At 39.2% G+C, this 10865-nt stretch overlaps 1 protein-coding gene across 1 annotated transcript in view; it reads right to left on the reverse strand.

The window, feature by feature from the left end:
• LOC107702758 (kelch-like protein 33) overlaps nucleotides 1–10283 on the reverse strand; it is a 24362-nt gene extending 14079 nt beyond the window's left edge. Inside the window, exons 1-6 of the mRNA XM_016505168.1 lie at nucleotides 10262–10283; nucleotides 7923–8662; nucleotides 5778–6220; nucleotides 4912–5034; nucleotides 4708–4827; nucleotides 2565–2815 (exon numbers count right to left, since the gene is read on the reverse strand). Coding sequence (XP_016360654.1) covers nucleotides 2565–2815; nucleotides 4708–4827; nucleotides 4912–5034; nucleotides 5778–6220; nucleotides 7923–8655 — 1670 coding nt within the window. The 5' untranslated portion in view covers nucleotides 8656–8662; nucleotides 10262–10283. The remainder of the gene's footprint in view (nucleotides 1–2564; nucleotides 2816–4707; nucleotides 4828–4911; nucleotides 5035–5777; nucleotides 6221–7922; nucleotides 8663–10261) is intronic.
• Between the last annotated feature and the right edge of the window lie 582 nt (nucleotides 10284–10865).

Raw genomic sequence — 10865 nt, forward strand, 5'->3', positions numbered from 1 at the left:
TGCTAAGCTAGCTTTACGTTTATTACTGCCGATTGTTTACTAGCTCGATTGTGTTTATCATATAGATCACCGCTGTGTAGATAATCCGTGCTGTTTTCTCTGTCACTTGTATTTGGATTTAATATTAATATATATATCATTTGTATTGTATTACAGTTTCACAATATTCTCAGTAAACTTTATGGAAATTAATCATCTGTGCCCTGGAGTTTCTTGGGAGTGTTTAAGCTGAATGGAGCATAGTCCATGACAAGTCTTCTTGTGCTTGAATGGTTTAAAGTCATATTAAAATGCGCACAAAGGAATCGATAAGAGGAATCGAAATTTTAATTTTATAACAAGTAGACGATTCCTGACCATAAGCAACCTATTCCAGAATTGGAATAGATTTTGGATTCCCAAGCCTAGGTATGGGTTAACATTTTCCTACCGAAAATGTGCCCGGAGTCCACCTTTGTTATTATAACAAACTACACTTTCAATGTGATTTTAAACCATTCAAGTCAAGAAGACTCACGGGCTGTTTTCTCTGATGCACACATCCTTGTGTAAGTGTTCTTTAGCCTGTTGATTTTCATTCAGAGTATTCCGTTAACTATTAAATATTTTGCAATAAGATGATATCTAAGATTTATTTATTTATTTTTACCTTATTGGAATCGAAATTAGGAATTGACAAGAATTAGAATCATTCAAATTCAAACTATGCCCAACCGTACCCATACCCCACATTATTTTTTACTGGCACCTTTCTGTTCACACTGTTTAAGACCCTTTCTTTTCTTTTAAACCTTCACTTACCCTTCTTTGCTTTTGCCCTTCTTAAAAAAACAGATAATATTCTTTATAAAAATATTTACTGTGATACAAGCTGTCAATTAGCATTGCATTTGTGTTTATTGTCTTCCACGTTTCATCAGTCAAAGCATCTCTATCTGCATGTTATTCAGCTGTAGAATACTAAAGTACTTTGTAACGCAGTAACGTGAGTAGTTTTTTTTTTTAGCAAACTACTTTTTTACTCTTACATGAGTCATATTATTTTTCAATACTTTTACTTGTACTCAAATAAATTATTCCTTAAAAAGCAATACATTTACTTAAGTACAATTTCTTAGTACTCTTTCCACCACTACTGGAACCCTCTCGGGGCTAAACTCGGGGACTGGAACCCTCTCTGGTCTAAACTCGGGGACTGGAGCCCTCTCTTGGATAAACTCGGGGACTGGAGCCCTCTCTTGGCTAAACTCGGGGACTGGAACCCTCTCGGGGCTAAACTCGGGGACTGGAGCCCTCTCTTGGCTACACTCGGGGACTGGAGCCCTCTTTGGGCTAAACTCGGGGACTGGAGCTGTCTCTGGGCCAAACTCGGGCACCGGGACCCTCTCTAGGCTAAACTCGGGGACTGGAGCCCTCTCTGGGCCAAACTCGGGCACCGGGACCCTCTCTAGGCTAAACTCGGGGACTGGAGCCCTCTCTGGGCCAAACTCGGGCACCGGGACCCTCTCTAGGCTAAACTCGGGAACGGTGCCCTCTCTGGGCTAAACTCGGGGACTGGATCTCTCTCTGGGCAAAACTCGGGGACTGGAGCACTCTCTGGGCTAAATTCAGGAACAGGGGCCCTCCGTGGGCTAAACTCAGGAACAGGAGCCATCAGTGGACTCGGGGTCTGGAGCCCACACTGGAGCGAGCTCTGGGGCCGGAGGCGACACTAGAGCGAGCTCTGGGGCTGGAGCCGACACTGGAGCTCCGGGGCTAGGATAAGGGCGACAGTCCCTTTCTCCTCATCCTCCTCCCCTGGTTAGAGGTGAACGGCGTGGCCGGTGGGCTTGACAACCCGAGAATGCCGCGGCCGTCGGGCCTAACACCAGAGCGGCTGGCGGGCTTGGGAATGCAGCGGCTGGCTGGCTTGACATCGGCGCGGCCGCGGGTTGGTTCTGGCTCGGGGCCAGATGCTCTCCAGACACCCGAAAATCGCTTCCCTCCAGCTTAGTCCTGTGGTGTCTGGGAGGTCCACGGGCCGATGGTAATTGGCCCCGTGCCAGAACAGAGAGTTGATGGTGGCGTCATCCAATGCCGTCACTGCGGCGAGCCCGCAGAACTCCCAGGCACACTCGACGAAGGGGAGATCTCTACGGGCCACGGCAATCAAGTGTGCAGCAATCTCCATAATTGCGGGGGGAAAACACGGAAAACAAAAAAAAAACACTTTCAAAACCGGAATCAAAAACACGGAGAGTAGGGGTGCCGCTCACTGTTTATGGAGCTGTCTTCTGTCACGATGTGCCTACGGTGAGGAGCGAGGAACAAGGAGCGACGAACGAGGAACGAGGAGAATGCAGGAGAATCTTAATCAAACAGTCTTTATTGACATCTAGGAAGATACACCTAGGACACGGGATCGACGTTCGAGACAGCACGTGGAGCCAAATTAACACAATCAACATGGGAAAACTGGGACATGGAACACGTGGGGAACAAAACACAAGACACAGGACTGACAATCACTGATTATTTCTTACGTATGGCTGTGTGCAAACACAAGATGAACCAAAGACCCTCACCTCAGAGCAGTCTTCAGAATGTCCAGGGCACCGTAGTACTTCCGGCCTCCGATGATATAGAGCGTGTTGTTGAGGACACACACACAGTGGCGGAAGCGTGGTGGCTCAGGGAGGTGCGCTAAAGGTCTCCACTCGATGGTTCGGATGAGTCCCTCTCCGCGCATGAAGCACTGGGCAAACCACAGGCAAAGGTTTGGCTCTCGACGCTCGAAATTCTCATTCACACAATCTCCACCAACGAGCACCAAAACCTAACGCAAATTCAAGAGAAACACACTGATATCATATTATCACTGACATACAACTAATATCATGATGCTAAAATAACATGATACTTTGCATATAATTGTCCACATTTAGCATTTTGCTAGGGCGATAGTTTACAATTGGCTACAATATAAACAATAAAGTCAACTGGTTTTGACTTGATTTTTAGTAAATATAGCTTTATGTGAGCTTGCAGGTGCATATAAATGTTCAGTGCCTGTCAGTTGAAGTTAATGACTCATTTTGTCTTGCTGATATTGAGGATTATTAAATATTTTTTGTACGGTAGCCGAGAGAGCTAATCGTGCTGCAAATGAAAAAACACATGCAAATAGAAAAAAAAACACCTGCAAATTAGGAAAACATCATCATCTGTTTGACAACACATGCTGCAAATACACTCGACACAACCAAATACAGAAATGCACAGCAAAAACTCGCAACACAAGGAAATACGTGCTGCAAAAAGCACAATGCAACCAAATACAGAAAGGTGTTGCAGGTAGCACAGACCACAACAGAACCCTTACGAAAATTTATTTGTTTTACTACAAATAAAACAAAACAAAAAAGGTCCCACTTTATATTAAGTGGCCCTACTACCTGTGTACTTACATAGTAACTAGATGTGTACATAGTATGTAACCACAGTGTAAGTACACATTGGTACATAGTATCTAGAGCTGTGATATTTCTGTAACTACACACATGTAACAACCCTCCGAATGTTTTGTGTAAGTTCAAATGTGTAACAGGACATATACAACTACATTTTGTAACAACAATATGTATAAGAGTAATTGGAACAATTTGATCCAGGGGGTGGAGATGGGTAGGTTTAGGGATATGTAAAGTGGAGGAGTTGGATCGCAAGTTGGTGGAGTTGGTGCACTACTGTAATACCAGTGTACTTACATGGTAACTCCTCAGGAACTGTCCACTTAATATAAAGTGTAACATTCTGGACACCAACCACAATTTATATGTAAAGCCTAACTTACTGGCCGCTGCTGTGTAACATTAAAGTAATTACATGGTAAATCCATAGGAATTGTTTACTTAATATAAAGTGTAACATTCTGGACACCAACCACAATTTATATGTAAAGCCTAACTTACTGGCCGCTGCTGTGTAACATTAAAGTAATTACATGGTAAATCCATAGGAATTGTTTACTTAATATAAAGTGTAACACTTTCTTTACCAAAAAGTGCTGTTAGTCCTGTTACACATTTAGGGTTAATTTTCCTTCTCTTCCATTCCAGTCTGTGCTACTTTCAACTTCTTTCTGCATTTGGATGCGTTGTGTGTATTTGCAGCAGGTTTCTGCTTGTGTTGCGAGTTTTTGCAGTGCATTTTTGTATTTGGTCACGTTGTGTGTATTTGCAGCGTGTATTGTCAAACTGGTGAAGATTTTTTCTTCATTTGTTGGTCTTTTTTTCTATTTGCATTTGTTTTCTTAAGTTGCAGTGCATTGAGCTCTCTCGGCCACTGTTTAATTGATAACATTTAGGTGTCGACACAAACCTAATTAATATTAAGTGTGTATCAGAGTTAAATATTTATAGTATTTAAATATGTAGTCATATCGCCCACCACTAAACCACTACTTTAATAATAAACATATATAATTAATAATATATAACCACTGTTACGGAGAATAATCAATCTTAGAAATTTTAAGCGATTTTCAAAATTTTTGGGAAAGGGGCAGCTTAGAAAGGTAGTAAAATACGGGAAGTGAATGGGTTGTGTATGTAGAGTAGACTATAGAATTGTGATGAAATTGCTAGTTTTGCTTTTTTATTGATTTTATGTAATAACTTTATTTTTCAGCTGTGTTTATTAATGAGACGGCAGCTGTCTGTGATGTACCTGGTTCGGTGTTCGTGGTTTGCAGTCCGATGTTCTCCGATCACCATGCAGGAGATTTTTCACAGTTTCCAGCGCTGTTTTCCCTCCTGAACTCCTGAGCAGCAGCTTACAGTCCTGCACCTGTTAAAGGAGATTTGGTGGACATTATGGAGCTTTAAAGAAAACAAAGTGAGGGATTGTCCACGCATAAGTGCTGTAATGCACCTCCTGCAGCTCCTCCGGTCTCATGAGAGTGAACCGAACGCTCTGCATCAGTCGTGAGAGATGAGACAGTCTCCGGTCTTCATCATCCTCCACCCAGTTCACCACGGCTCTGAACACGGCCAGCTGTCGGGAGAGAGAGAGAGAGAGTCTGGATGAGCTGCTGCCCCGGCTGCTCTTTTCATGCTGATGCAGCCAGAAGCATGTTTTTTCTAACAGCCATTCAGAAAGTAACAATGCATTTGACATTTCTATTTGTACTGTTTAAATTAGTGGATGCTTTTCCTGAAATGAGCGATTGTAGGGAGACAGTAACTTGAAAACTGCATCAATGTAAAGTTCCAGAATTGCTTAGAAAGACGCAGAGATGTAGGCTAGGTGAGACCGAAAGAGAAAAGCTGGTTTATATAGAGAGTCCAGCACATTAATGTAACATTTAATCAGAATTACTGTAACTACAGGTAAATTGCATAATCATAGTGTATCTTTGCATATTTTTTGTTGTTGTTGTTGACTTTTTTTTTTTTTCCTAAGCAGTATCAATTCCCAAAAAAGATTGTTGCTTTAACTGTTTTAATTTATGTATTAATTTATTTAATACATTATTTTTTGATTGAACCTGTTGTCTTTCGTTTTAAGCGATATTAATTCCCATAATATTGTCTGATTGTATTTCAAATTAATTATTTTTGGCTTGGGTTTTTGCATTTCTTGAACTTTTATAAGCAATATTTATTCCCACAAATATTATTTCTTTAGTTGTTTTTAATTTTTTAATTTAAGTTTCTGCCTAACCTAACTTTTTTTATTATTTAATGTATTTTATTTAAAAATAATTTAATTTTGGGTTGAGGTTCTTCAGAGCTTACCTCACTGTCTGCATTGAGTGCATCTCTCTCCAGCAGACGCTGCAGATGGACGCAGGGCAGATCCTTGAACTTCTCCCCCTCTGCGACCCTCTGAAAGTGGGCTAAAGCATAGTCCTCTGCCCGTCTGCCCAGATCCTCCAGACTGTAGGCTTCAGCCAAGGCCAGAATATCCAGGCAAGAAGTTTCATCCATATTATCCTGCAGGAAGTTTAAGCACAGCGCCAGCGCCCCCTGCAGCTGAAACTGTGAAGCTGCTTCTGTCAGACCCCACACGTTCCTGCAGCTCAGGTTCAGCCGGCCGGAGTAAATGAAGTCCAGCAGATCGTGCAGCACCCATGACCTCACGCCGCGCAGTAACACCACACCCTCACTGGACTCACGTAACCCTCCGCAGAGCAGAGCGCGAAAGTAGTCCGCACCTGCTGCTAATATGACGCGATGAGCTAGAAGAGAGTATCCAAGGAGAAATATAGCTATGACATAAATGACTCTTTGCACAATTATAAATGCTGCAGACAAAACTGAAAAGTTGAACTGCACACTAATTTGTTTTATAAAAAATAGATTAGGCATGTCAACTATGATATAATCAGCGAATGTGAATTTATTTAAAGACAACAAACCAAACAAAAAAAAAGTATTCTTTGCATTTTATTCCCTGTTAAATGTAGTAACAAACAAAATAACTGTGAAGATAACACTCATTTACATTTAGTGAGCAACCTTATAAGTTAGAAACAGTGTTGGGGAGTAGCTAGCTACATGTAGCGACGCTACTAACGTAACAACATTTTTCAGTAGCTTTACAGTAGCTCAGCTACTTTTAAAACAATGTAGCTTTTCCGGTAGCTAGCTACTTTTTCCAGCAAATAACACGAGCTACAATCCATTTTATGAACCTGCAATGGACTGAAGAAGAGCAGCATATTTTTAAAAGTCTGCATATTAATAGTGCATTACCTTCTTCTAGTTTAGGACTATCAGTGACGTAATTGTATGTTCATTTAGGGCTGCATGATTAATGGAATAAAACTGAAATCATGATTTGGCTTAGTGCGATATGCTGCATATGCTATGCTATTTCGATTAGCACTGTTTTAGAAATATACCTTATATTCTTAGGAAAATGCTAGATATGGATTGAAGAACGCAGACAAATGATATATTGTTGCAGCTGTGTGTTTATTGTCTTTGTTTAGTCAGTCAAATCATTTATATCTTCATTTTATTCAGCTCAGTGTTAGTTATATTACTTCTGTGAGGCATTTTGAGATTTTGCACAAGGGCGCCCTCTTGAATATGAATGGAAAAATACATTTTGGGTAAAGATAATATTTCTTTCTAAACAAATTTGAAGTAAACGTATGATATTCCATATGTTCTTCTCCAGTGTACAGAGGTTTACAATAGTTTTTGTTGTTGTTGTTCTTAAATGCCGTCCCTGTAAAATATTTTTTTTTATTCTAATTTTTGCTTTTTCACAATTTTTGAATATTGTGTGTAATAAAACAATAGACTTTGACATCATAAAAATGTTTTTAAATGTTTCTTAAACATTCCTCATTTATGCATATTCACTTATTTCGCATCATTGTGAAAAAATTTAGCATCAGCGTAGCTAGCTACTTTTTATAGTAACTTGTAGTGCAGCTAACTACTTTTTCAGAAGAGTAACTTGACTGTAGCTACAATCAAGCTTAAAGCGATAGTTCACCCAAAAATTAAAATGTGATGTTTATCTGCTTACCCCCAGGGCATCCAAGATGTAGGTGACTTTGTTTCTTCAGTAGAACACATTTGATGATTTTTAACTTTAACCGTTGCATAGACTGCAACGGTTAAAGTTAAAAATCATCAAATGTGTTCTACTGAAGAAACAAAGTCACCTACATCTTCGATGCCCTGGGGGTAAGCAGATAAACATCAAATTTTCATTTTTTGGGGTGAACTATCCCTTTAAATGCCCCCCCCTTACCTGAATTCTATTTTTTATTCATAATCTTTCAGCACTAATTATTTGTGGTAGAGTATCTGGCCTCAAGACTAAATTTAATATTTAATTTTGTTTATTATCTATTAATTTTAATTGCTTTTAGTTTAATTATATTATTTCTGTTTAGCTTGAAATTCAGATCTCACTGTTACCAGGGAAACGGTCTCCACTGTCTGTCTGTATGATGACATCACAGCCAACGTTTCTCTCCCACAGTGTTTGGATGACCCTCAGGCTTCTTTCCCTCTCTTCGCTCCCGCTGACCGCAACATCTTTGCCACACAGTCGCTCGAGTCTTTCTGCCCCTAAACACCTACAGGCTTCCAGCACCTCATCCGTTTCTCCTCTGTCCGCTTCTCCACTGTAGCTGAAGTCCAGTACAGCCTTCAGTCCTGCAGGAGTCACCTGTCCTCCATCCAGCTCCACTTCCTTAAGCCCCGCCTCTCCAGATAATAGCCACGCCTCTGCCGTTTGACTGACATCAGCCAACACCAGTCGGTGAGCCTTGTGGGAGTTGCCTAGGAGTTTTAAACTGCAGTCCAGCAGAAGCCCCTCCTCCTTGAGTCCTCGCAGTGAGGCGAAGAGAGCGTCACAGTGTGTGGGAAACACAAAGGGGCGGAGCTCCGGGTCAAAGAGAGGCTCTATAGGAGGAGGTTTTCTGAAAGTGGGCGGGGAATGGGTTGATGTGGGAGGAGTTGGAGGGACGTTTGACTTTTTTTCTCTAACAGTTGTTTTTAGACTTGAGGATGCGATGTGACTTCCAGCTTCCTTTTCTCTTCTTTCTTCACCTGCTGCATGTCTGCTTTTCACAGAAGAAGACTGGAGATGAATGGACTTATCTGCCGCCTTTTTCTCTAGTTTCCCTCTGGTTTTGTACTGAGACATTGGAAACCTATTAAAAGTGTGAAATCATTCAGTTAATGAGCAGATGTCTGAACAGATCCAGGAAGATGTTGCATCAGATCATCAAAACAATTTCTCAAAAAAATCTTGCTTTACGAAAGATAAATAGTGTGTGTGTGTGTGTGTGTATATATATAGAGAGAGAGAGAGAGAGAGAGAGAGATTGGGATGAGTAAGATTTTTAATGTTTTTTAAAGAAGTTTCTTCTGCTCATCAAGGCTGCATTTATTTGATCAAAAATACAGAAAAAAATAATTTTGTGAAACATTGCAATTTAATATAACAGTTTTCTATTTTAATATACTTTCAAATATAATTTATTTCTGTGATCAAAGCTGTATTTTCAGCATCATTACTCAAGTCTCCAGTGTCACATGATCTTCAGAAATCATCTGATTTAATCAATGTTGGAAACGGTTGGGCTGCTTAATATTTTATTTGTGTCACAGAATGCCAGGAGAAAGCAAGGTAGATCCAAGTGCAGTTGTTTATTAAGTAACAAATTAACAGAACAGAACAAAAACGTGGCAAAAGGTAATCCAACACACAGAGAACAGAAAACACGATGAACATGAGACAACTATAAACTCAGAAGACAATACACAATCTAGCAGCAATGACAGACAGAGTGAGCATGGTATATATAGATGGGATAATGAGTAAATGATAAACAGGTGATCATGATCGGAAACAATAAACAGGTGCTACTGATCAGAACAGAATTAACAAGCAAGGGACTATGGGAAATGGAGTTTAACACATAAAACATAGAAACAGGAAGAGTGCCCTCAAGTGGCCAGTCCAGGGCACCACAACCAGACACTGTGACAATTTGGACCTCTGCTACTTTTTTCAGGATTATTTGATTAATAAAAAAGTAAAAAAAAAAAGAACAGTGTTTCTTTAAAATAGAAATTTTGTGTTACAATATTCTATTCAAAAGTTTGAGGTCAGTATTTTTTTATTTCTTTTTTTTAAGAAAATACTTTTATTCAGCAAAGATGTGTTGAACTGATAAAAAGAGATAGTAAAGACTTATATTGTTAGAAAATATTTCTATTTTGAATAAATGCTGTTCTTTTTAACTTTTTATTCATCAAAGAAAAAAGTATCACAGGTTAAAGTAAATAAATGTTAAGCAGCTCAACAGTTTCAGCACTGATAATAAATCAGCATATCAGAATGATTTCTGAAGGATCATGTGACACTGAAGACTGGAGTAATGATGCTGAAAATTCAGCACTTCGTCACAGAAATAAATTATATTTTAAAGTATATTAAAATAGGAAACCAATATTAGAAATTGCAATAATATTTCACAATATTACAGTAGTGTTCCAGTTTCTAAGCACGTGGTCCAACATACTTTAAAAGTTGTATTCATTGGCATTGTTGTATGAGCACTGAGTCTTTATCATGGTCATTATATCAGAGGTGACCCCACTGAAACACAATCTCTGACTGACACACGAAAGCTCTCGAACATGAATCATGACTGCAATGCTCTCTTCATTACAGTTTAACCTTCTCCAGCTCACCGTTATTTTTGTCGTAAATATCAGACATACTCGAAGCTTTGCGCACTTACCTTGAAACAGCTGCAGCCTGCGAATGGGATTACTTTCTGTGGAAAAGAAAACAAAATGTTGTTGTAAAAATGCTGTTTTAAGTCTGTTTGTGGTTCTTCATATGACCCGAGCTGCAGTCACGTTAGACGGCCGCCTGTGCGTTTTTATTTGTGGCAAGATGTGTTTGTTATTGATGGACTAATAATAGATTTTGGCTGCAGCGCGCGCAGTGTTATCATGACCTGACTGAGTGAAATAAAGAATAAAGAAAAGAGCATAGCCTAATATAAGATAACATAGCATATGGGTAATCTCATGAAAGCGGGTCTGTGTCATATTTCATCCTAAACTGTAAAGGAAAGAAAAATGTTCTACTATATTTTTAATAAAATTTCATATTTTAGGATCATAGTGTAACGCATCGGATGTTTTAGGCTACTCTTTTGTTTCATTTAATTTAATTCTCATTTCACTCACTGATGATTCTTGTTGTCCAGACAATGTTTTTTTAATCAATATTGATTATGTGTAAATGTATGTTTTATAATATTTAGAATTGTTTATAAACTGTAACGTATATATATATATATATATATATATATATATATATATATATATATATAT

This window comes from Sinocyclocheilus anshuiensis, unplaced genomic scaffold (genome assembly GCF_001515605.1).
Source record: "Sinocyclocheilus anshuiensis isolate Anshui unplaced genomic scaffold, SAMN03320099.WGS_v1.1 scaffold919, whole genome shotgun sequence".
NCBI classification, from domain to species: domain Eukaryota; kingdom Metazoa; phylum Chordata; class Actinopteri; order Cypriniformes; family Cyprinidae; genus Sinocyclocheilus; species Sinocyclocheilus anshuiensis.